Source organism: Ochotona princeps, chromosome 2, assembly GCF_030435755.1.
Source record: "Ochotona princeps isolate mOchPri1 chromosome 2, mOchPri1.hap1, whole genome shotgun sequence".
In the NCBI taxonomy this organism is placed as follows: domain Eukaryota; kingdom Metazoa; phylum Chordata; class Mammalia; order Lagomorpha; family Ochotonidae; genus Ochotona; species Ochotona princeps.
The window spans coordinates 105,340,350-105,367,602 of NC_080833.1; the positions used below are offsets into that span (position 1 = coordinate 105,340,350).

General features: G+C 44.4%; 1 protein-coding gene across 1 annotated transcript; it reads right to left on the reverse strand.

The window, feature by feature from the left end:
* Window positions 1-275: 275 nt before the first annotated feature.
* Window positions 276-26,588, reverse strand: CTSS (cathepsin S). Its single transcript, XM_012928131.2, has 8 exons — window positions 26,469-26,588; window positions 25,443-25,569; window positions 14,270-14,392; window positions 12,035-12,184; window positions 7,402-7,629; window positions 4,623-4,788; window positions 3,162-3,264; window positions 276-696 (listed from the first exon to the last, which is right to left on the reverse strand). Exons 1-8 carry the CDS (start codon window positions 26,492-26,494, stop codon window positions 597-599), a joined length of 1,023 nt encoding a protein of 340 aa, XP_012783585.1. The 5' UTR covers window positions 26,495-26,588; the 3' UTR covers window positions 276-596.
* Window positions 26,589-27,253: the final 665 nt, after the last annotated feature.

Consider the following 27,253-nt stretch of genomic DNA (forward strand, 5'->3'; position numbering starts at 1 on the left):
TCACTGCTGCTCACCCAGGACCAGGCCAAATACTGTCAACCATCAAACCAATACTTCCAAAGTGCTTGGAAACAGTCTTTTAAGGATTTGTAAACATCTTCTCATTGAAAAACATTCATCCCTTTTATGTACAAATATGTTATATCAGCCCTCAGAATATTTATCAATTTAATATTTTCTTCCACCAAAGTTGCCTTAGCCACAACCAACCTATCACCATGAATATTCCATGATAAGAGTTTGACAGTTACCTTAGAATAAGAAAACTAGGCCAATTATAGAAGTTTGAAATGACAGATTTATTAAACACTTTTTAGCTATTAAGTTACAAAAGACTGTTAGGGGACTTAAAGAGTGCAAAATAAAACAAGGACAAATACAGCATATTGCCTTACAATCCTCATGCAGTTTTCTCTGTAGTACATCATTAGTGACTTAGCAAAGTTTGTTCCACTAAGTATAAAAAGTGAAGAATCAAGCTACATTTTCTGATTAGTACGCTTGTTGATCATGGAACTTCTTTTTTCTGGATGCAGCATGAAAAACAAAGGAAGTGCTCCATCATTCTTGCTTAGTGATTATGCAGAGAGATTCTCTTAGATTTCTGGGTAAGAGCAGTAACTGGCAATCCCACAATGATTTCCACTATTTCTTGCCATCCGAATATATCCTTTTTCACCAAAGTAGAGGCCCCAGCTTCAGAAAAAGAGCACAAAATTACAAATGACAATGGGTAGATCTCCTGAAGTGCATCACGTTGGATACAATTAAAAGCGTGACATTCAGAACAATGACTGCTGAGTTGGGTGAGCAGCAGGATACTGAGTGGAAAGGAAAGCTGGGTATCCTGAGAGGCACAATGAGGAACAAGGGCAGGAAGTTGGTTTTGGGCTGAAGAAACGCATCAGTTTCACAAACAGAAGGAAGTCCGTGCAAGTGCTAGCTCAGGGCCCAAAGGGAAGTTGTGTTTTCCCAAGCAGTGGAGAAAATGTGTTTGCTTTGGAAGACACGTGGCATCATTTAAAGGAGATGTGCTTTAGAGGCCTTAACTATTCTGTGTGTCAGCCCTCTCTGAATATTTCTCAGATCTTATTTTGCTCTATGTATCCATACGTGTGCTTTTAAAGATTTATTTATTTATTTATTGGAAAGTCATATATACAGAGAGGAGGAGAGACAGAAAGATCTTCTAACCACAGATTCACTTCCCCAGTGGTTACAATGGCTAGAGCTGAGCTGATCTGAAGCCAAGAGCCAGGAACATCCTCCAGGTCACATGCGTGGATACGGGTCCCAGGGTTTTGGGCCATCCTCTACTGCTTTCCCAGGCCACAAGCAAGGAGCTGGATGGGAAATGGAGCAGCTGGGACGTGAACCAGCACCCGTATGGAATCCCTGCACATGCAGGGCAAGGACTTTAGCCGCTACTAGGCTGCCATGCCAGGACTATGTGTGTGTGTTTTTAAGGTTTATTTATTTTTATTGGATCAGATTTATGGAGAGAAGGAGAGGCAGAGAGAAAGATCTTCCATCTGATGGTTTACTCCCTACGTTTTATTCATATAAAATCCAAGAATGAAAGTAACAGGACAAAGAATTTAAACATTTAAAATGTTTTTTTTTTTTTACAATGTCAAATTGTTAGAATATATGACAGTACTCCCTTTGTCCTCAACAAATGGAATTTCTGGAGATGACAATGGTCTTCAAGGAAATTAGAAGGATGAAACAATGTACATAAAGAAACAGATATAGGTAACATTTGTGAATTTAAGGAATAACAGAGCTTATAGTTCACTGTGGCAAGAGTGAATGTAATATAAGAAAATATGGTAGAAGGAATGTCTAGAAAACTATGTTGGGAACTAGATAATGGAGAAGCTTTGGCTACCTGGCCAGGAATTCAGACTTTATTTGAATGACAATGATGAACTGTTGAGAATTTTTGAGCACAGTTTGGCACGCTCTGTATTTTACGATTTCTCCATAGCTAGGTAGAATTGCAGGAAGGCTACTGGGGATGGAAAACAGAAAGTACCTGTAACATGTGATTGAGAGTCCGGGTGGGCAGGAATGTGCGGATTGAGCAAGAGAAGGTTTGCCCAAACTGACAGCAAGACTTTTCTCATTAGGCATTATATTATAAGATCAGACCTATAACATAGAGGACACATGCTCTAGTAAGGAACAGAAGAGTTACAAGCCAGACACATTCATATCTGAGTCACTTCGGCAGCAATAAAAAAATGAGCCTAGAGTACAGGAGTCTGGCTACACAGCAATGAGGAGTGTCCGAATTAAATCAGTAATAGAAAAAAATGGAAGAGGAATGGAATCAAGGACAGAGAGGAAGTGAAACGTGTTTGACTTGTTGCTCGATTGTACCTGGAAGGATCCAGAATGGCTCCACATTGTTATACTGGGTGACTGTGTTATGTGCTGTTGCATTTGCATAGGTAGGTTACAGTTAAAGTCACAAGGACAGGTGATGATCCCCAAGGAAAACGGAGAATTAGAGGAGCCATCAGCAGAGGACAAAGCCCTGGGGAGGTATCAACATTTAGGGACGAAGTAGAATAAGTATTCACAAGGGACACTAGAAAAGAATAATTAGAGAAATACTGTACAAGATAAATCATGCAAACAAAGATATGAAGGTCAAATAAAAAGTGAAGAAATGAGGAATCTGAATGACTTGACATGTCACTTTATATGGAAAGTAAAAGTGTTTATCATTGCTGATATAACCTTCATTACCATAATCACAAGAGAGCACTGATTCAGTCTACTGTGAATCCCTGGTTTAATTAAAAACACATTATTGGGGACTGGCGGTATAGCCTAGCAGCTAAATTCCTTGCCTTGCACATGCCAGGATCCCACATGGGCACCAATTCTAATCCGGGCAGCCCCGCTTCCCGTCCAGCTCCCTGCTTGTAGCCTGGGAAAGCAGTCGAAGATGGCCCAAAGCCTTGGGACCGTGCACCTGCGTGGGAGACCAGGAAGAGCCCCTTGGCTCCTGGCTTTGGATCGGCTCAGTTGCACTCACTTGGGGAGTGAATCAATGGACGGAAGATTTTTCTCTCTCTCCTCCTCCTGTCTTTATGTCTGACTTTCCAATAATTAAAAAAAAAGCCCCACATTATTAGTCAAATGATTACCTGTTTTTCACAAGCCAGTAGTCTTTCCCATCAGCGTGACCATAGCCAATCGCTAGTACTCCATGATTCACCTCCTGAGTACAGTTTGGTTCATAGTAAACACCTGGAAATGAAACGTGGGTGGGAAAGAAGGCTAAGTGCTGTATGGTAATTAAGCACATTTGACAATGTTACTACTTTTATTATACTCTTTCATATATATGGCAAAGTTAATTATGTTAAGAACCTAAACTCAAACTCTTTCGTGTTCAAAATTCTGTGCCTTAAAGCTGTATTTGTCAATTTTCTTGTAGTCACATCAGTTTAATTCCCTCAAAAGCCTTCTTTGATAATCTACCACCTTTCTCTAATGATTTTAACTTCTATACAGTTATTGTGTGCTTCTTTTGCCATATATTTTTAAATTGTTCCACACATTTCACTCTTAACTCTTTCTCTAAGGCTCCATTTCATATAGGCTGAGCCTCTGCCTGTGCCACCAGCATCCCATGTGGGCACTGGTTCAAGTCCTGTCAGATTCACTTCCAATCCAGCTCAAAGCTTTGGGTCTCTGCACCCACGTGGGAGATCCAGAAGAAACTTCTGGCTCTTGACTTCAGACTGGCAGAGCTCTAGTTGCTGCAGCCATTTGGGGAGTGAACTAGTGGATGAATAACCTCATTCTGTTTCTTTTCTCTCAGTAAATCTGCTTTTCCAATAAATAAATCTTAAACACACACAATTATAACCTTCAACTTAGTCTAATACCATGGCAGCTTTAGTGATTAGACTAAAAATATGCCATTCAGTTTAGCATGGTTATATTACCCTGTTATGCTACGCCTACACTGTGAAGTCTCAGTGGGCAAGCTCGGTAGCCTAGTCGTATCATTTCAGTCCTAGCTCAACCACATTTATCCTGTATGAATTCAGGCAGATTAACTCCTCTGGTTATGTTTTCATCTGTAAAATACAGTTATTGTGGGGTCAGCACAATGGCGTAGCATGATAATCTTTCTCCTACAGTGCTGGCATCCCATATGGGTGCTGGTTCTAGTTCCAGTTGCTCTATTTCTGATGTAACTCCTCTTTGTGGCCTGAGAAGGCAGTGGAGGATGGTTCAAATCCTTGAGCCCTTGCACCTGTGTGGGTGATCAGACGTGGCTCCTGGCTCAGCTCAGCTCCTACCGTTGCGGCCATTTGGGGAGTGAACCAGTGGATGGAACACCTTTCCTTATTTGCCTTTCAAATAAAAATAAATAAATCTTTTAAGACTTATAATTATTTTGAGGTTTAAGTGAGATATAGCAGGTAAACAATGTAGTGTAGCAACTGGCATGTAGATCAGGAAGCTCGGCTAAGTGTCACTGGATTTAAAATACACATGAACTGTAGGAGTTTAGAGTGACGGCAAAGGAAAATATTCTTTTGTACAGTGTGAGAGCAGGATATCATAAGAGAATGATCCAAGTGAGTCTTTACCACTTCGGTAGAGGAAGAAAGAAGAATGGCTTGCATCTATAGCAACAGACACAGGTCCTTTATTGGCCACAGCTTCTTTCAAGGCCTCTTCGCTGCCCGAGGGAAGTTCAACGTATCTGGAGCATGTGGCAGCACGGTTTTTTGAGTCATACTTGCACTGTCCAGCCTGTACAAAACAATAAAATAAAATAAAATATGAATCAGATAAGGAAATATACTTAAACTTCCTTTGTAAATCACCAGTATCTGGAGTCTGGATCTGAAATACAATTCTTCCTTCACTTTACTCTTGTCTAGGTCTCCTTCTACCTTTTAAAGAAAGAAATTGGATCTTCCATGTCTTTTTTTTTTTGTTTTAAGATTTATATATTTTTATTGGAAAGGCAGATATACAGAGAGGAGGAAAGACAGAGAGGAAGATTTTCTGCCCCTTGGTTCACTCCCCAAGTGGCTGCAATGGTCGGTGCTGCACAAATTCTAAGGCAGGAGCCAGGAGCCTGTTTCTGGTCTCCCTCTTGGATGCAGGGTCCCAAGGCTTCGGGCTATCCTCTACCAGTTTCCCAGACAACATGCAGGGAGCTGGATGGGAAATGGGGCCGCTGGGATTAGAACCGGCATCCATATGGAATCAGTGGGTGCAAGGCGAGGACATTAGCCACTAGGCTTCCATGCCAGGCCCAGATCTTTCATGTCTTAACGGTTCTGGATTTTACCAATAACAGGAAAGACAGAGTAATTCTGCTGGTGTACATTATGAATATTTCCATCCATTCAGAACTTCTTAGGACAATGTCTTTTTTGAGATATCCTGCAAGGGAATCCAACACAGAGGGCACAAACTCTAGAGCTTTAAAATCTTTTTGATGAGGTGATGCCTGCAAGATGATCTACAGTTAATTAATTAATTAATTTAGAAATTTATCATATAATTCTGTATAGTCTGGAATTCCTCCTCCCTCCAATTTCCACCCCCCCGATTGATTATTCCCATAATGTCACAACTCTTTATAAGGAGTTACAATTTCATCAGTCTGCTATTTAAGTGTGCCCCAACATTGCTGGTACAAACAATGTCAGACAGTCCATCATTCCATTGCCTAGATACATCCAACACCTTCATTGGGAGTCCATCTTTTGTTTGGAAGTAGAGATGCATGTTGCATTGTGTCTTCACATCTGGATATGGTAGTCTCCATTACTCCACCACTATACATTCCGATTTGCATGATGGATTCCTTATGATCTGCAGTTTAAATGTTGGTTTATATAGACGTGTAATATGGAAAACACACTTTAACTGGGCAAAGGGAGGGTACGAATTCATGTGTATTGTATATACAGGAATGTTTCTTAAATATACAACAGGAAAAGAGTTTGAAAGAAAAAAACCAAATTAATAATGGCTAAGGTAGGTTTTTGATTGATATTTTCCTCTTTTCTAAATATTTCTGCGATATGGGCACATTTGTAATGAACATGTGAGGCAGAGGAGGGGAAGGGAAGAATGATGTGCTTGCTGATCTGAAAGTGAAGCTGAGCACAATTTCTGTACAGGCAAGTTTATCATTGGGACTGGCACTATGGTACCACAGGTAAAGCTTCCGCCTGTGAGACTGGCATCCGCTGATGGGCTCCACTTCTGGCCCAGGTCCCTGCCAATGGCCTGGGCAAAGCAGTGGAAGATGACCCACGTGTTTATGCCCCTGCCAACTACACACATGAATGTAGTTCTTGGCTCTTGGCTTCAACCTGGCTCAGCTTCTGGCAACTGCAGCCTTCCAGTGGGTGAACTTACGGGTAAAAGAGCTTGCTTTCTCTCTCTCTTTCTAACTCCGTCTTTAAAATAAATGAACAATTCTTCAAAACAAAAAACTTTTAAAAATGAGGTAGATATACAGAAAGACTTTTAAGGATGTTTTACTTAAAGTTTGTTTGAAAACACACTACTTATTTAAAACTATGATCTGGGGCAGGTGCAATGGCACAGTAGGTTAAGCTGCTGTTTCTTTTTTAATTTTTAAAAATGACTTATTTGTTTTTATTGGAAAGGCAAATTACCGAGAGAAGATACAGAGAGAAAGCGAGAGATCTTCCATGCACTGATTCACTCCTCAAATGGTCTCAACAGTCAGAGCTGAACCTATCTGTAGCCAGGAGCCAGGAGCTTCTTGTGGGTTTCCCAAGTGGGTGCAGTGTCCTAATGCTTTCAGCCATCATCTGCTACCTTCCTAGGTCATAAATAGGGAGTTGGATTGGAAGTAGAGCAGCTTGGACACCACCCAGCACCCATATGGGATGGCATTGCAGACAGCGACTTAACCTCCTGTGTAGAAGATTAGCCAGTTGAGTTGTAATGCAAGCCTCAAGCTGCTGCTTTCAATGCCAAGATCTCATATTAGAGTGCCAGTTTCAGTCTCAGATATTCCACTTCTGATCGAGCAGCGGGAAATGGCTCACATGTTTTTGGGCCCTTGCCACCAACATGGAGACCTTGTTGGATTTCCTGGCTCCTGGTTTTGGCCTGGCCCAGTCCTAGCTGTTCTAAGTATGTGCAGGGATGAACCAGCAGATGGAAGTAAGCTATTTCTCTGTAACTCTAAAACAAACAAACAAATCTTAAAAAGAAAAGGACATCATTCCATTGATAAATTTAAAAGGTCTAAGAACTCTCGGGAATTTCAGAATTCCTGTTGGGGTTCTCTCACACACACTGTCCCAAGCCATTGGTTTGGTGGTGAGACAGGCATGACATGGCACTTCACCGTTGCCTGTGACGCACCTTGGCTTTGTAGGGGTAGGAGGCGTCTGAATCGATGCCATTGTTGTCGATGATGTATTGGAAAGCCTGTGTCATGAAGCCACCTTCACAGCCTAAGTTCCCGTATTTCGCTGTTGAGCAATCCACTAAATTCTGGGCACTGAGAGACACCAGCTTGCCCGTTTTCAGCTTCAGCTGCGCTTCCAGGGCCCCAACGGCACTGAAAGCCCAGCAGGACCCGCAGGAACCCTGAAACAGAGACCAGGGCACAAAGGCAAGGCATCAGCAAGGTTTGACAACCAAGAACACCACGTGAGGGCTTGCTGGCCTAGTTCCCAGGAAAAGCTGTCCCGTTACTATTGCCTGTTCTCTTAGACTATGGGACTGGAGACCAAATACTGACTTGTTCTCCAGACAAGGTCTAGCCTTGGTGAAGGCTTGCAAATAGTGACATTTAGCCTAGTGGTTAGGCACCAGTTAAGAGACCCTTGATGCATCTCATGGCTCCTGGGTTAGATAACTACTGACTCTACCTATTGATTCTTGCCTCCAATGTAAACCCTGGTGACCTCAATTGATTGAGGTCACCCATGTGGGGAACCTGCACTGAGGTACTGGCTCCCACTTCAGGCTCTGCTCAGCCCTAGCCATGACCATTGTTGACATTTGAGGGGGTCAATCAACCACCAGCTTAGAACTCGCTTGCACATGCTCTGTCTCCCCTGTTTCTTCTTGTGTATCTCCCTGCCTCTTAAATAAATTTGAAGCATCATAAAAGACTTGCAAGTGACTGAGCTCAAAGTCTAAGGGACATACTAAAATATATTGAGAAACAATACTCACTGAACATGTTCAAGTCTTTCCTGTCTTCACTCATAAATAAGGGGGCTAGATGCTTACAATAACGTAACTTTAAGTGGAGAAGGGATGATCTCCTTGCCCTAACATACCTTTCATGCTCCCATATGGCATCTGGAGCGTAAAAGCTTTAACTTCAAATAAGCATTTTATTTTAATTTAAAAGAGTAGAAATCCTTCCTTTAAAAAAGATTTATTTATTTACTTGAAAGGCAGAATTACAAAAAAAAAAAAAAAAAGGAAACACACACACACACACACATGCACAGAACAAGAGAATGAGAGAGAGAGTTTACAGACATACCCAGACACCGAGATGGAGATATCTTCCATCTACTGATTCATTCCCCACATGGCCTCAATGGTTGGGACTGGGCCAGGCCAAAGCAAGGAGCTAAGAGCTTAATCTGGGTGCCCCATTTGGGTTCCAACAGCCCAAGTACTTGGACCATCCTCTGCTGGTTTCCCAGGCACATTAGCAGCGAGCTGGCCTGGAAGTGGAGCCGCTGGGATTCAAATCGGCCCCTCTATAAGATTTTGGTGTTGCAACCCACTATGAAAAACACTGGCCCCAATTCAGCATTTTCCATATATTGTTATCCTTGGAAATGTGATCAAATGTCATTTTACAAGAAAGTACAAACAGAAAACGTTTAATCCGCTTTAGTTTAAAAGATGTAGAATGACCATCATAACAATTTTTCTTCTCTCCTTTTTCCCTTCCTTTTACCTTTCCCCCTTCCCAAAGAAAGCAAGCTGCTATTGGTTAAAGAAAAATTTCCCATTAAAATGCAAGCAAGAGCAGGTGTTTGGCCTAGTTGAGCCTAGCAATTAAGATGTTGACTGGCATGCCCGTCACATCTCACATTGGAGTTCCTGGGTTCATCCTGGCTCTGCTTCCTGCTAACACATACCCTGAAGGCAGCAGGTGAACGTTTAAGTAAGTATGTTCTTGCTGCCCACATGAGGGACCTAGATTAAGTTCCTAGCTTCCAGCTTTGGTCCTGGCCCAATGTGACAATTCTAAGTATTTGGGGAGTAAAACAATGGGTAAGGGTGGCGGACCCCAGGCAGCATATGCCACACAAGGAGGGAAGACCAGGCCCGGAGCCTGACTTGGCTACAGATGCAGTGTGCGTGGTTTGTCTTGGGTGGCGGGTTTGGGGATGTGTGGGAAGGGGGACTGCATGGGAATGCATCCTTCTCAACTATGTAAAGATCATCAACAATTATATATATGTGTGTGTGTGTGTGTGTGTATAACAGTAGAAGAAAACTCTGTCTCTCCCTCTCTTTACTACTCAAATAAATCAAACAATACAAATTTTAAAAATTCAAACAATCAGGGAAACAAGCTCACTCAATTACTGGGTTAACGTCTGACTATATAGAGAGCCTTCCTAACTTTTTATATTACAGAAGTTTGGGTAAGAAACCCCAAAGTAGTTGAAAGCAAAACAAATAGGTAGGAATGGGATTGGCCTTGTGATGCAGTAGGTTAAGCTGCCACCTGTAATGTTACCATCCCATATAGGCACGGGTTCCACGTCTGACCCATCTGCCTCTGATGTGGGAGACCCAGCTGGAGTTCCAGGCTCCTGGCTTCAGCCTGGCCCAGTCCTCGCCCAGCCTTGGATGTTGTGAACATTTTGGGAGTAAACCAAATGGTTGGAAGATCTGTCTCTCCCTTTCTTTGTAGCTCTGCCTTTCAAATAAATAAATATTTTTTAAAAAGAGAAAATAATAAGATATTAGAATAAAATTTAAAAAGGAAGTAAACAGTAAGAGATTAGACTTATCATGCAATCTTTGGAACATTTCTGCTTTCATCTTTGGCTACAGCTGGGGCAACTGTTCTGAATGCTATGGTTCTTCTCCCTTGCCTCTAAGGTTTCACATGTGTTTTACCGTTAGTTATCTCCAAGAAAACGAGGAGTTTCATAGTTTTTTTATAGCAAGCAAACCAGGGCTGGCATTGTGGTATGGCAGGTGGGGTCGCTGCCTGTCATGAAAGCATAACATGGGTGCTGATTCAAATCCCAGCAGCTGCATTTCCTGCTCCCCACTAATAGCTTGAGAAAAGTAGCAGAAGATGGCCCAAGTGCTTGTACTGACACCTTCATGGGCTACCAGTAAATCCTTTAGCCACGTACTGCCCTGGCCATTGTGGCCATTTGGGAAGTCACCCAGTGGATGGAAGATCTTTCCCTCTTTCTATAACTCTGACATTTACATAAACAAATACATCCTTTTGCCCTCAGATTTTTTTAAGATTTATTTATTTTTATTGCAAAGTCAGATATACAGAGAGGAGAGACTGAGAGGAAGATTTTCCATCCAATGATTCACTCCCCAAGTGAGTGCAATGACCGGTGCTGCGCCGATCCGAAGTCAGGAGCCAGGAGCTCTTCCAGGTCTCCCACGCAGATGCAGGGTCCCAAGGCTTTGGGCCGTCCTCCACTTCCCATCCAGCTCCCTGCTTTCTCAGGCCACAAGCAGGGAGCTGGATGGGAAGTGGAGCTTCTGGGATCAGAACCAGAACCAATACAGGATCCTGGCATGTTCAAGGCGAGGACCTTAGCCACTAGGCCACAGTGCCGGACCCTCTCAGATTTTTTTGAGTTGCATTTTTGACTTCTCTTTGTTATTTATTTTAAAGATGGGTGCATGAGTTCAAGTTCTTGGGTCATCCTCTGCTGCTTTCCCAGGCGTACTTGCAGAAAAATGGATTAGAAGTGGAACAGCTGGGACTCACACTAGTGCTTATATGAGATGGCACTGCAGATGGCAGCTTCATCCCCTGTGCCACAGCAAAAGTCACAAATGAGTTAATTTTTAAAAATTAAAAATTAGGACCCAGCACAATAGCCTAGTAGCTAAACCCTTGCCTTGCATCCAGCAAGATCCCATATGGGCGCCAATTTATATCATGGTAGTTCCACTTTTCATCCAGCTCCCTGCTTGTGGCCTGAGAAAGCAAAGACAGCCCAAAGCCTTGGGACCCTGCCGCACGTGGGTTCTGGCTTCTGGTGTCAGAACGGCTCAGCTCTGGCCATTGCGGCCACTTGGGGAGTGAATCAGCGATGCAAGATCTTCCTCTCTGTTTCTCCTTTTCTCTATATATCTGCCTTTCCAATAAAATAAATAAATAAATCTTTTTTAAAAATTTAAAAATGTAAGAAAATTAAATAACAATATAGGAGCAGCCATTTTACAAAACACACAATCCCTGTTCCGTTCACACAAGCCTAGCCTCCTGTATGCGTCTCTGGTCCAATGGATAGCCACCACCAAGTTCTGTTTCTTCTCCTGTAGCCTTGACATTCATGAGTGAGATGGAGAAACTTCCTAAGCAGGCTCCTCACATGCGAGACACTCCTTTTGGGACAAGTGGCTTGATGGGAGATCAATTCAGCCAATAACTAAAAAAAGCACCGCATCGAAAATTCATCTGAGAGCCCTGCTGGCTCAGTGCACACATTTGTGAAAGACGGTTTCCAGTCACAGGTGCTGCTAAGCCCTGGGGAGATTATCTGTGAAGTGTACTAGGTGATCCTTGCCCTATGGGCATTTACAACTTCATTAAGGAGAGGAGAATAATGGAGTGAATTAGAAAATTAATTCAAATAAATAAATAAATAAATAAATAAATAAATAAATAAAAGATATATCTAAACAAAAGTTGATTCCGTAGCTAAGGAAGGGATTGTGAAATTTCCCGTGAAATCGGTGACTAGACTAAGCATCTGGGACAGGGGATTCCCTAGGGACAGAGATTTGGGTTATTAATACTCACTTGATATTTCACATCAGTAACGCAACCGCTGTCTCTCCAGTCCACTGAATCTGGCAACTTCTTGCTTGAGTTTGACTTGAAAGTGACATTGCTCGACCATCGGCTGGGAATTCTCAGAGAAGTCATCGAAGACAACACTTCTTCGCTGGTCTACAAGGCAAATACACAGCCCTTTCAATCAGGGTCTTCTTTTCTTTGTAGCCTAATGTCTATCTTGGTGAATATATTTTAAGATTGAGAAAAGCCAATTGTGGTTGTGATGGTGGTAGACACCCTTGTCCATCTGGTGGGGCAAAGCGTGGGTCTCCCATAGTCATGCACTTGGCATTAGCATCCCAGTTAGGCAATCTCACTGAGACAGAGAAAAAGAAAATGGTGACAACCAGAAGTTGCAAGGAAGCCAATGGTTGGTTTACAATGAGGTAGAATTTCTGAAATGGTTGTTAGGAAAGGAGGCCAAACTAGTTTCCTTAGTGGGAAAGAATTACAAAGGAGACCAACCCCTACAGTTAAGGAGGAATTTTGCAAGGGTGTTCTCTTCCAAAAAGGACCAGGATTCTAAACTTTGGTCACAGTGGTAAAGTTTAGTGAGATAGGACAGAATCTATAAATTCATAGTAGATTGTGGTTTTGAAAAGTTACACCCTTTTCCACAGCTGCTGCCAAGGTGCTCAGTCCTTCTGAGGAAGCGAAAGCCGCACTAGGGTGAGGCCCTCACTTTATCTAGCCACAAGCACCACGCTGGGCAGCACCTTGGCCTCTGCTCACTTGCATCTACTAGGCCCTCATCCTGTACAAGGACGAGATGATCATCACAGACTTCAGGATCAACTCCCTCATTAAGGCGGCTGGCATCAACGTGGAGCCCTTCCGGCCTAGCTTGTTTGCCAAGGCCCTGGCCAGTGTCAACATCGGGAGCCTCATCTGCAATGTCCGGGCTGGTGGACCCGCTCCCGCAGCAGGAGCTGCTCCAGTGGGAAGCCCTGTGCCCCCCCATCGCTGCTGCTCCAGACAAAGAGAAAAAAGTGGAAGCCTAAAAGGAAGAATCCGAGGAGACTGATGACGACATGGGCTTTGGGCTCTTTTTTTACTAAGTCTGTTTTTCTTCAATAAAAAGAAGAGCTTGTGAAAAAAAAAAAACATATCCTTGCCTTGCCTTAAGAGAATGAATTATGCATGCAAATGTCTACTTAGACTTAGGTAAGTTTGCTGATTTACTATAAAACTCCAGAAGTTGTCTTTAGGTTTTAAAAAACATGAATAAATAATGCAATAATGTATACAGGTTTACCATTTCCCTATAACTAAAATAAAAAAGTTATCTGGTAAAATACAAGGTCACTAGATATATAGATAAACATGCATTTACATATATTCATCTAGAGGAACTGTATAATACAGACTGTCACACCAAGAAGTGAAGATACATTGCTCCATGCATCTCTACTTCCAAATCAAAGATGGATTCCCAGTGAAACTGTTCTCAATAGGATGCCGGATTTTCAACCATTGTCTATACCTACAATGTCAGGATACAATTAAATAGCAGAATGATTGACTTGTGATTGTTTTCGCAGGACTACACTATTGTATAGTACATAGGGGAAATCAGTGCAGACAGGCAAAATCGTGAGGGTGGAAGGGAAATTCCTGAGCCTATGGAATGGGATCATGAAAAATAAAATAAGTTTAAAAGAGTGAGAAAGTGATCTGGACCTGGCAGGGTATGATATCTCGATTGGCTAATCTTCCCCTTGCAAGTTCCGGCTTCCCACATGAGTCCCCATTCGTGTCCCATCTGCTTTACTTCCCAACCAACTTCCCTGCTTATGACCTAGGAATGCAGTAGAGGATGGGGCAAAGCCTTGGGACTCTGCAGCTGCATGGGAGACCCAGAAAAAGCTCCTGGCTCTTGCCTTTAGATCAGCTCAGTTCTGGTCGTGGTGGCCACTTGGGGAGTAAACCAGCAGAGGGAATGTCTTTCTCTCTCTCTTTCCTTTTCTGTGTATCTCCCTTTCCAACAACAATTTTTAAAGTGAGGCACATGGTACTAATTGAGAATTTTTGTATGCTTAAATTCTACTGTTTTCTAACTCAGCACACATTTAACTCTGCCCTTCGTTGTTGTTGACGTTGGTTACCTTGAATTGCTTTGAGCCTGGGCTGGGGGTGACGAGTAAGGTGGAAATTACAGTTTCCTAGACACGAAAGTAGGCTTCTTAGGGATGTGCTTACCATGTCAGCCAGGTGGTTCATGCTGAGATCATATGAATGCATTCCCATCGAGTGCTCCAGATTGTGAAGCGTCACCAACTTCAGGTTCTTTTCCCAGATGAGACGCCGGGCAGCCTCTTCATTCTCAAATATCAAGTGAGAGAAAAATATAGTTACATTGTGTCTTGGACAAATTGATATCTAACGACAAAAATAGTATTTTAGGAAACATTCAAAAATAGAAATGAGTCTGTCCAGGAGAATGGAAATAAATGAATATATCCAATATAACTGTCAAAATCAGATGTTATTCTTTTTTTTTTTTTAAGATTTATTTATTTGTATTGGAAAGTCAGATATACAGAGAGGAGGAGAGACAGAGAGGAAGATTTTCCATCCATTGATTCACTCCCCACGTGGCTTCAACGGCCGGTGCTGTGCCTATCCAAAGCCAGGAGCCAGGAGCCTCTTTTGGGTCTCCCATGCAGGTATAGGGTCCCCGGGCTTTGGGCCGTCCTTGACTGCTTTCCCAGGCCACAAGCAGGGAGCTGGATGGGAAGCGGGGCCACTAGAACACCAACTGGTGCCCTTATGGGATCCTGGTGTGTTTAAGGCGAGGACTTTAGCTGCTAGGTTATTATGCCAGACCAGATATTATTCTTAATTCTGGTACTTGGTTGTTTTGATAGTTATTAGAATCAGTTTATAATATACATAGTAAAGTTCCACCTTACTATACTAAAAGAGCTCTTAAAAATAAAAACCTGTTGCTTGTTGAGCTGTATCCTTTATAGATGGGAAACTCACTTTATAAACCTTCATAAAATGTGTTTTCTTTTTTTTTTAAATTAATTATTTTGCATTATGTGACAGTTTCATAGGCTCTGGGAATCTCCCCACCCCTCCCGCTCCCCTCCCCCCGGTGGATTCCTCCACCTTGATGCAGTATTACAGTTCAAATTCAATCAAGATTCTTTCCTTGCAAACGTATACCAAGTATAGAGTCCAGCTACTTATTGTCCAGATGGGTTGAACAGTTTCTTGGGGAGACCATTTCTGGTCCGAAGTTAGAGCTGGTAAAATATCATCCCAGTCAATTAAGAGTCCCAATATAATATCAACAGCAATTTGCAACATTATGGAATTGACATGGTTTTGAGTAACCAGTATGTTAAAAAAAAGAAAAAGCAAGTTCTTAACCACAACCTATGATTAGCTCATTGACATTTCAATTTTAGTTTATATACAGGACCAGCTGCTATATACCTTAAAATGGCTATAAGGTACCATTCAGCTGTCTCGTGTCTATTTCATTTTAGTATTTAGCCATTTGTTGTGTTGAAGTATAATTTTGCTGATCTTGGCAGATTTTAGGATAATCTAGACTGGCTTGTAACTCTAACAAGACATTTGTCGACAATTAAGGTGCAGAACATTTTTTTGAGGGGGGAGGTGTGCAGGAAAATCCTCAACTCCATGGTGAGGAGTGACTAATCTTTGTGTCCCACCCAGCGAGGCATGAGCCAATCCACGCCAGCTCTTTCCTGTCAGATTCCAAGCTCTACTTTTTGTTGTTTGTCTAACATAAAATGTGTTTTCATCCTTACTCTTGAAAAAGGGTTAAGCTGATTATGCATTGCTATTTCTCTTCAGCTGTTTGAAAATATTTCTGCATTTCTTATGGCACCTGTTGCAGATGAGCGGTCTGCCATCAGCCTCGGCCCTGCCCTCACATTCTTCGCTCTAGCAGCTTTAGTGATGTTCTCTTTTTCTTGCATGTTTTGGAATTTCATGTGCAGGGGTCTGGTGTTTTTTCTTTACCTTCTGTTGCAGATTTTTGATAGGATGACTTAGAATCTCTTCCATCTGGAAAATTCTTTTTTAAAGTTTTTTTTTATTAGAAAGTTAGATTTACACAGAGAAGAAGAGACAGAGACAAAGATCTATCTGCTGGTTCACTCCCCAAGTGGCTGCAATGGCCAGAGCTGAGCCAATCTGAATCCAGGAGCCAGTGTCTACTACACAGGTACAGGGTCCCAAGGTCTCTGCAACTTATCCAGGCCACAATCATGGAGCTGGATTGGAAATGGAATAGCTGGGATATGAACTGGCACCCAAGGGGAAGATTAGCCAATGCAGCATTATGCCGGGCCCCTATGTGGAAAATATTTTTACCAGTATATCCAGTTGCATATTACTTCTCCACAATTCCATCTAAATCTCTTCATCAGAAACTCCAACCAATGTATTTTAGAAACTCAAACTCTCTCATTTCTCTTACATACATTTTCATAGATTTTTATTTTTATTTCTGTGAACTACATTCCAAGTAGATGTCTCTGTTTTTCAGATCATTGGTTGCATCCAACTGTTTCCACTCTGGAGTTTAGTCTCCTGAATGTGTTCTGATTTCAATGACCATACTTTTCATTTTCAACTTTTGCAATTTTTTGTTCATTAATGTGGATGATTTTTTTCTTCCTCCACGACTCTGAAAATCACTTTTAATTATACTGTTTTCATGTTGCCACAGTGACTTCATGGGCTGGCTGCTGACTTTATTATTTTTTTTTTTTTGTCCTTTAGGTGATGAGTTTACATAGACTACAAAACGCATGGATGTCTCGTAGCATAGCTGAAAGCCTATCCCATCACTACCGAAGCCAGAGTTTCCTGTAAGCTGTGACTCCAGGGCACAAGTTACCAGCTTTATGTTGCCTCTTCTCTGCCTGAGTTAGCCCAGGCCCAGAGCCTGGTTCTAGGGCACAAGTATGCAGGCAAGTCCATCTCCCTTGGAACAAGGTTTTACTGTTATCCCAGGGGGGCACATAATGGCATGCCTGTTGCACACACTTCCAAACCACTGGGAAGCAAAAAGAAACAGAATAAAGAAAAGTCCAGTCAAGTATAGGAGTCCTTCAAAAAGTTCATAGAAAAATGAAATTCAAAGACAGAATTATTTGGAAAATATTTATCGATTTATACATCCTTTTTTTTATAATATGCATTTCCATGGCCTTTTTGAAGACCTTTTATGCTAGGCAAGGAAAAAAGTGAACTTTGAGATCCATTACAATGGAGGAATACTTATCCAAAGCCCTGCTCAGGGCAGGCATTTATGCTAGATGCCCGCATCATGTACTGGAGTGCCTGGGTTCAAGTCCCAGCTCCAGCTCCCAATGCCAGTATCCTGCACACGAAAGCCCTGGAGAGCAGCAGTGATGGCTCAAGCACCTGGGTCCCTGGCACCATGCAGGAAACCTGAACTGAGTTCTTGGCTCCTGCCCAGTCCCTGAGGTTTTAGGCATCTGGGGAACGAACCAAGCAGGGGAGAGAGCTCTGTCTGTCTTCCTCATCTCTCTTTGCATCTTGATTAGAAATTACAAGAAGGGCCCGGCGTGATAGCATAGCGGTTAAGGTCCTCGCCTTGACCATGTCAGGATCCCATATGGGCTCCGGTTTTAATCCCAGCAGCTCCACTTCCCATCCAGCTCCCTACTTGTGGCCTGGGAAAGCAGTCGAGGACGGCCCAAAGCCTTGGGATCCTGCATCTGCGTGGGAGACCCGGGAAAAAAGTTCCTGGCTCCTGACTTCGGATCGGCACTGCACCGGCCATTGCGGTCACTTGGGTAGTGAATCATCAGATGGAAGATCTTCCTCTCTCTTTCTTCCTCTCTGTACATCTGCCTTTCCAATAAAAAAAAAAAAAAAGATAAAGAAATCAGAAGAAATTTCTAACTGAAAACAAAGCTTCTGATTGGGGTGGCAGTTAGTCACCCACATCCCACAGCAGAGCCTCTGGGTCAATCCCCAGCTCCAGTTCCTGTTTTCAACTTCCTGCTCGCACAGACCCTTGGAGGCAGTGGTGACATGGATGGCCGGCTCAAGTAACAAAGTTTCCATCTGGATGGAGGTTTCTGACTTCAGCTGCAGACCACTTGGACCACTGTAAGCATGTGGGAATGGTACCAGCAACACATGCGCTCTCTCTCTCTCAAATAAACAACTAAATAGAGGCTTAAAAATCTTGTTCCTTCTTCTTGGATTTTGGAGTTACCAAGGACTGACAACATTCACTAAGGCTGGTGTTGTTGCTAACTGTCCATCTAACCCTAAAAAGGATGGATGAACTTGAAGTCTGTCACTACCAAGAAAACCGTATGGTCATTGCAATACCAGTATGTGAGACGAGCATTTGACAAAATCCTACCTACTTTTATGAAGAAAAACAAATTTAACAGATTAAAAATAGAATGTTTCTCCCAGCTGTAGTCAACTGCCTACAATGCCTTGTACCTAAGCAAGTGTTACACTGCTGGGAGAAACGCAGCCAATAGCTGGTGGGCATCCTGGGCCTGGTTCATGCCAACTCTGTGCTAACTGTACCAGTGTGCCAGCATGGCTCCTTTTTTTCCACCTTGTTTTTTTTAAAAAAGTGACTGACCAGGCCACTGCACTTGCAGGTAAATGAGGGAGCTGAGACTGGCTAATCTGGAGGAAGGAAACCAGAGCACCTTTCTAGGTCAGATCAATACACCCACGCATGTGGGACACATGAACTTGGCTAATTAGCATCGACCACTACCCACGGGCACACACAAAAGCTACAGCTGGAGGGCCTGCCTGGCAGGGCTAGTCCACAGTACCCACCAGTGAGCGACGTGCGAAAGGGTCATGTTAGGTTAGGCCATGACACTAACCGGCACACGGGAGAACTGAGTCTAGGGTAGATTCTGTGGAGGATTGTTGGCTCACCCTTGTAGGATTGCAGAGGGTAAGCTAGTTTGCACAAGGGCTGGGGTGGTGATGGGCCAACACTCATGGGAACTGGGGTTGGGAACAGGCTAGGCTGGCCCAGACTGCAACAACTGTAGTTACACCTAAGAATTAGGTGTGGGGCAGATTGGGCTGCAAAATCCACAAGCACACACAAAGGCTGAGACTGTGGGATGGACTAAGCCAGGTAGGGGGCTAGCACCTGCTCGCATGCATGAGACCCAGGACTAGGAGTGGGCTTGGTGGGGGAACTTAGGGAACGCCCCTACTGGGCATTAGCCCCCACTGGTGAGCCAAGGCTGGGTGTGGGTCAGGCCAACAAAGCTGATCCACTTCTCAGCAGGTGTGTGAGCTGGCTAGAGGGGTGGACCAGGCAAGGCCAGGTCAAACCATAGCACACTGGCATGTTCAGGAGCCAGGTTGGGGTGTGGACCATGCTGGGCTAGGCTATTATACCTACTGATCTGCATGAAAGTCAGGGATGGTGGCAGGCTGGGAAGGGTTAGGCTGCAGCATCCCCCAGCTAGGCTTAGGACTGGGAACTGGGCAGGCCAGGTCAGACCAGGTTGCAGATTCCATAGCAAAGGCCAAGATGGGTCAAACAATTATAACACGTGCAAGACTTGTGGCTGGGAGCAGGTGTGATAGGGGAGCTAAGGGGATGCCCCTGCTGGGTTGCAGTTCCCACTGTTGAGCCTGAGAATGGGGGTGGACCTGGTGGAACACAGCTGCAGCATCCTTCCGCATGTGTGTGGAAATGGGCTGCAGCGTGCCACACTGGGCGTGGCTTAAAAGAGCCAGGGTGGATGTGGGAGCAGCTGGGCTAGGTTGTGGCAACCACTGATCCACGTGAGAGTTAGGTCTAGGGTAGATCGGGCAGAGTTGGGCTGTAACACCTACTGGAGACAGTCGGAATGGGTGTGGGCTGGTCTGGCAAGGCTGCAGTGTGTGACAGTGAAAGTTGGAACTGGAGGTGGGCCAAGTCAGGCTGAGCCCAACACCCACTGGTGTACACGAGATCTGTGACTGGGAGCTGGTCTGGGAGAGTACCCTGTTAAGATACAGCCCCTGTTGGTGAGCACAACAACCAAGGTTGGTAACAGTCCAGACCAGGCCAGACTACAGTATCCATCAACATACATTGTCAGATTTGAGAGTGGGCCAGGCTGGCTAAGTCTGCAATACACGCTGGCAGGTGCAGGTCAGGATGAGGTACAGGCCAGACTGGGAAGGGATGCAACATTACCAGTTACATTCGGGCCTGGACTGGGCTAGGCTGCAGCACCCTCCACATGAGCTGAGACTGTAGGCAGGCCAGGTGAAGCCAGGCTGCATCACTCACCAGCAAGTGCCAAGGAGAGGCAAGCCATACCAGACAGGGCTGCAACACTCACCAGCACTTACAAGATCCCAGGTTTGGTGCAAACCTGGTGGGAGGGACTGCAGGAGTGCCCCCTTGCTGGGCCACTGCGCCCATTGGATCTGGGACTGAGGGTGAATCAGGCTGGGGAGGGCTGCAACAACCGATGACCTGCAATCGAGCTGGGTTTGGGGGATGGCCAAGCTAGACCAGACCACTGCACTACTGTGTATCCAAGGCCAGCATAAGTGCTGACTGGCCAGGCGTGGCCACATCATCCGCTAGCAAGTGCTGGGATGGTGTGCAAATTGTTTCAGGCTGGACCACAGTAACCTCCGGACTGTGCAAGATCCAGGCCTGGGTATAAGTCTAGTAGGGGAGCTATAGTCACTCATCAGGGCTGTAGCTTCCACTGGTGTCCACGAGAGCCAGGGCTAGCGGTGGGCCAGGACAAGGTGGCAGTACCTGTTGGCATACATATGGACTGGGTCGTGGGGTGAGGTGGGCTGAGTTAAGCTGTAATACCCATAGGTGTATATGTGAGCCCAATTGGGATGTGGCATGGGCCAGACTAGTCTGCTGTATGTACTGGTACATGCAGGGATTGAGGTTGGGGTGGCCTGACAAGGGTTACTAGGGTTGCCTCAACTAAGCTACAGTTTCCATTGATGTGCTCAAGGAACAAGTCCGTGGCACACTGGGTTGGGTTAGGTTGCAGCACCTATCGGTTTGCATAGGACATGGGGTTGAGGATGGAACTGACCAGACAACTAGAATCACCAGGGTGCACATAGGCTGATGCGGGTGATGGACTGACCCACCCTGTACTGGTTGGCACATGCGAAAGTCAGGTGTGAGGTCACCCCAGATGAGATTTCTTGAGAGAACTCCCCAACTGGACCACTGGACTCAAAAATCCAACCACAGGGAAGATCACAGGATTTATGGTCCAACCTTGGACCACATGCATATATTGGAACTGGGTCTCCTTAATTGCAGATGCCTATGCAATGGACAGCATGCCCATGTGCATATGAGGGACAAGATGGCCAGCTCATTTAGGCCTGCAGAGGACATCGAGTGCCACGTCAGAAGACGGGAAAAAGAGCAGGTTGGACAATTCTCCTAGCTGAGCATTGGCAGCCTCTGTGGATGCACTGGGGTGGACTCTGTTGGCTAATGGACCTTGGAAGGATTTTCTCAACCTTGGAGCAATGAAACCAACAGCATCTGAGAACCGTGAAAATCATTCAAGCAATACCCTCGGCACATTCTTCTCCACATCAAGGTTTCTAAGATGATTTCAAGCGCACATCCCCTGTTCCTGGGTGCTCTCGTAGTTTGGCAGTCGGGAGCATCCCCTCTCCCTCCTTCACTTCTCCCCTCCTCCCCTCTCTCCCCAATACAGAAGAAAAATAATAGGAAAATTGGAAGGTGGGTAGAAATTATCCCATCCACCTTCCGCAACACCTCAATACTCCCCATCCTAACCAGCGGCCCTCATGGGCATGTGTCCTTGTCAACTGTGTGAATAACAGAAAACTAAAACTATTAAAAAGGAAAGAAAGACTGTTCTTTAACATAATAGCATTCATAACAATCCACAGCTACCATCATACTCCGCAGGGAAAAGGTGATCAGAAAAAGGGTGTGTGTGTGTGGGGGGGGGGTGGAGTGCTGTGACACAGCAGGTGAAGCTGCTGCCTACAATGCTGGCATCCCAGGTGCATTCCAGGTCGCACAGTGGCTGCTGCATTTGTGAACCACATTCCTACTAATGGCCTGAGCAGAGCAGCAGCAGATGGCCTGATAATGTGGGTCCCTGCCATCAACGCAGGAGACCTGAGTGAAACTCCTGGCTTCCACTTAGTCCAGTACTGACAGTTGCAGCCATTTGAGGAGTGAATCAGTGGATGGAACATATCTCCCCCATCCCTCTCTAATTCTGACTTTCAAAATAAATATTTTTTTAAAAGCCTAGGGTGTCGGGCCCTGCGGCGTGGCCTAGCGGCTAAAGTCCTCCCCTTGAACGCCCCGGGATCCCATATGGGCGCCGGTTCTAATCCTGGCAGCTCCACTTCCCTTCCAGCTCCCTGCTTGTGGCCTGGGAAAGCAGTCAAGGACGGCCCAATGCATTGGGACACTGCACCCGCGTGGGAGACCCGGAAGAGGTTCCAGGTTCCAGCTTCGGATCGGCGTGCATCGGCCCGTTGCGGCTCACTTGGGGAGTGAATCATCGGACGGAAGATCTTCCTCTCTGTCTCTCCTCTCTGTGTATATCTGGCTGTAATAAAATGAATAAATCTTTACAAAAAAAAGCCTAGGGTGTCTATATGGTTGACTTTTCAAAATTTTTGGTTAATTGATTGTGTTAATTTGACAGACAGTGGGGTAGAGAGAGAGAGAGAGAGAGAGAGAAATAGAGATTTATCTTTTGCTAGTTCACTCTCAAAACATCCACAACAACAGCACCTTGGCAGTAAAGGCAATGGGGGTGCAGAACTGGGCTTCACACCCTGGTACTCTGATAAGCAGTGTGGGTGTCCCTCTTAACTGCTGTGCTAAAATCTCACTCCTATTTTTTAAAAAAGATTTTTGTTGTTATTTATTTTAAAAGCAGAGTGACAGAGAACAGAGAGAATCTTCCATGTGCTGGTTCACTCCCCAAATGGCACAACTGCCAGAACTTGGCTGGTCTAAGCCAGGAGCATCTGCCAGGTCTTCTGTGTGAGCTCATCAACCCAAGGACTTGGGCCATCCTCCATTGCTTTCCCAGACACAATAGTAGGGAACTGGAATGGAAGTGGAGTAGCAAGGACTCGAACCAGTGCTTGTATGGGATCCCAGCACTGTGGACAGCAGCTTTACTCACTCTACCACAGTGCCAGAGCTTCTCTTTCTGTTTTGGAGAAAATCTATTATATATTGTATTTATTTTAGAGGCAGAGACAGATCCCATCTGCCAGACTACACCCTGAAAGAGTTCAGCATCCAGAAGTGTACTGGGAACCCAGGACTCAGGAACTCAGTTTACATGTCCTGTGTGGATGGCAAGAACCCAATTACTTGAACCCTCACCTCTGCCTTCCAGGGTCTGCACTGGCAGGAAGCTGGAATTGGGAGCTGGAGGTGGGAATTGGAACTCAGGTTCTGCTATATGGGATGTGAATGTCTCAACTGCTCGGCCAAACACCGGACTGTCACTACTTGCATTAACCATGGTACTGCAAGTCCCATCCAGCATCACTGATCATCAGAGAAATGTACAGTAAGTCTATGATGAGATATCACCTCCTTCTTGGTAGAACAGCTATCATCAAAAAGATGAAAGACACATTTTGGTGAGGATATGGAGAAAAGGGATCCGTGCACACTATTGATGGAAATGTAAATGTGTAAAGCCATTTTGGAAAATGGGCTGATCAGAAAAACAAAAATAGAATACGATATGATTTAGCAGTCTCACTTCTGGGTACATTGCCGAAAGAAGTGAAGCCAGCATGTGGAAGAGAGAGCTGCTCTCCCATGTTCACTGCCGCATTATTCACAGTAACCAAGACACAAAGTCATCCTTTCTCTGAACGGACAGATAGCGCAGATGTGGCATAGCTGGGTAACAGAGTACTCTTCAGCCTTCAGAAAGAAGGAAATCCTAGCATTTTGTCAACGGGGTGGATCTAGAGGGACATTGAAACGATACAGGGACAGAAAGACAAATGCTGCATGTCCTCACGCATGGACTCTTAAACAGTCATGCCCGATTAGAGAATAAAGTGGTGGTTACCAGAGGCTCCAGGAGGAGTGGAGAAGGAAAGGAAGATGATAGTCAAAAGGTAAAGAAGAACACATTTTAGTGATGCTCAAACAATAGAGGTGAACTACAGCCAAAATAATGTGCATTTCAAAAGTGCTAAAAGAGTAGATTTCTAAACACACACCAAGAAAAGTGTGCACAGTGATGGATATGTGGATTGGGTTGATTTAACCACCCCACAATGTATATATGTAGCATAAAATGGCATTGTAACCCATCAATATATAACCTTATTTATTCATAACGAATACGCAAAGAAGCAGAAAACTTGGAGTGCATAACCTGTTCTGTGTCATTTTTATACAAAAATGCCAAGGGCCCGGTGTGGTGGCCTAGTGGCTAAAGTCCTCACCTTGAACGCACCGGGATCTCATATGGGCGCCAGTTCTAATCCCGGCAGCTCCACTTCCCATCCAGCTCCCTGCTTGTGGCCTGGGAAACCATTCAAGGACACCCCAAAGCCTTGGGACCCTGCACCCATGTAGGAGACCCACAGGATCGGCACAGCACCAGCCATAGTCACTTGGGGAGTGAATCAATGGATGGAATATCTTCCTCTCTGTCTCTCCTCCTCTCTGTATATCTGGCTTTCCAATAAAAATTAATCTTTTTTAAAAACATCAAATAGATATATGATGCTGATTGATAAAGACATAGTATATAGTTATTAAACTCAGTCATTTGAAGCATAGAGTTAAGGTCTAAAAAGAGAGCGCTTTGTAATAAAAACAAAGCCGAAAGCAGGAAGTGAGAGTGAAGAAAGAGTGTAGAGTGGCCCTGCCATGGGCCAGGGACTAGATAAGGCGTTTTGTTCCTCTGACATACCAAATAGGCAATTTCCTCACAATCTCACGCTCATTTTCTTCCGCTTGTGACCTCCCTGCCTGGCTGTTTTGACTCTCTTCTCCAAGAAGGTCGCCTGAGTGGTGGGGCCTTCTCTGACCACCTCACGCACGTGCTAGCTCCTCGCTTCTCCTGCTCTGTGCCTTGCTCTGTTGTTCTCTGCCATGGTTATTAGACCATGTCGGCTTGTCTGTATATCCAGCTCTTTTTTTTTCCTTCACTGATATAAACACCTAACAAGGACTTGGTTTTGTGTCCTGCCATATAGTACCAAGCAAGGCTTTGGCAAGAAACAAGGATACCATGTTTACTGAAAACACTACTTGTCAAAACCACGTGTTGAGCAGGAGGACACAGGGTGGTGACGTGGAAGTGTGTGGCTTCAGAGCAGCCCAGGGTACCTTTTGCTTGTACTGTTTGCTGTAGGTCTTCTTCCAGAGGTGCCAGTGGTGGTCCAGGCTGGGGTCTTTGTGCAGCTGCGCCGTGGTGGAGAAGCACACTAGTAGCACCCAAAGTAGCCACTTGATTCTGGTTGAGAACAAGGCAATGGAAGGCACAGCTTTCAGCTGCCTGGATCACGACCCCATAGTCACAGGTTCATAACAGAAAACAGCACTGCCAAGTCATCCAAGGGGACACGAGGCTGTGAAGCAGGACTCTGCAGGCAGGTGCCTGCGCTGCACAGCCGGAAGGCAAAGCTACACAGCTGTGTCTCAAACACTGTTCTCAGCACGCAGGTACCCTTTTCTAAAAAGTGATTTTTCAGAGATTTTCCAGTAACTGGCAAACCAAACCCATCTCGGAGGTTGGAAAAGCAGGGACTTCCCAGATGTGGCTAACCATCAAATCATGAGAAATCCTCTTTCCTCCTTTCAAAGAAGAAAAGACTCTCCAGGAAGAGGACAAACCTGTCAAAAATCCATTTTTTTCCTCAATTCTGAACACACAAATTCTTTTTCATTATCCTAAATATGCACAGCTTTCAGACATGTTTAGAAGACACCCCTACCCCTCATAGCGCCTTGGCATCCTTGGGTCACATTCCTTTTTTAAACCTTTTTATTCAAGGCTCAAATATCTACTGCAAAGAAGGTGAATGCTGTTTCAAACACCACCTCCACAAAGAGTTATTAACAGAAATTCAGTAACGAACTTCCACAAATGAAATTGTATTTCCCATGTCTAAAAACAGCTGGAATTTTCACCAAGAAAACCTTCAACATATAGTGCTTCTGCCTCAGGCTCAGATGCTCCCGCATTAAATTTTCAAAAATCGATTCATTTTATGCCAAAAGAGCCGAGTGGCATGATTGTTTAGTTCACTTCCTGAAACCAAAGGTTAAAAACCTGGTAGGCAAACATGCTGAAGTATAAACAAAGAATGTTTAAGGACCAAAAATAATAATAACAAAACCGATAATACTTACACACTAGAATGAGCAGGTGTCTCCATAGTTGGAGTCCTTGGCTTGCTGGGCTTTCTTCAAAGAGCTCAACGGCAGCACGGAGATTTCCAACTGAACTGACTGTAAAAAAGAAATTGGAACTTGTCACATGAGGCATCCACAATGAGGAAGTAAACTTTCATTTCAGTTTCATTTAAAATCTGACTAAATTAGCTACCTGTAGTGCACTTCTTCTGGCGAGGGGGACAACGTGAGTATAATGAGTCCCTAGTGGAGAAAAACAGAATGGACTCAGCAAATAAGGGCAGTACAACAGAATGGACTCAGCAAATAAGGGCAGTACAAGTTTACTGTTAAAATACATTATCATCTGCTAATTGTTTATTAGAAACACCATTCTGAGATGGAAAAAGGTTTGAAGAGACAAAGATTGAACTGAAATCTGAGTGACTTTTAGGATTTCAAAGGGAGGAAAATTGTCTCTTGCTTTTAGCACAATTCATTCATTATCTACGAAAGGGGGGAAGTGGAATCTAACCCTTTTTTTTCTTTAAAGATTTATTCATTCTATTACAGCCAGATATACACAGAGGAGGAGAGACAGAGAGGAAGATCTTCCATCCGATGATTCACTCCCCAAGTGAGCTGCAACGGGCCGATGCGTGCCGATCCGAAGCCGGGAACCAGGAACCTCTTCCGGGTCTCCCACGCGGGTGCAGTGTCCCAATGCATTGGGCCGTCCTCAACTGCTTTCCCAGGCCACAAGCAGGGAGCTGGAAGGGAAGTGGAGCAGACTGGATATGAAC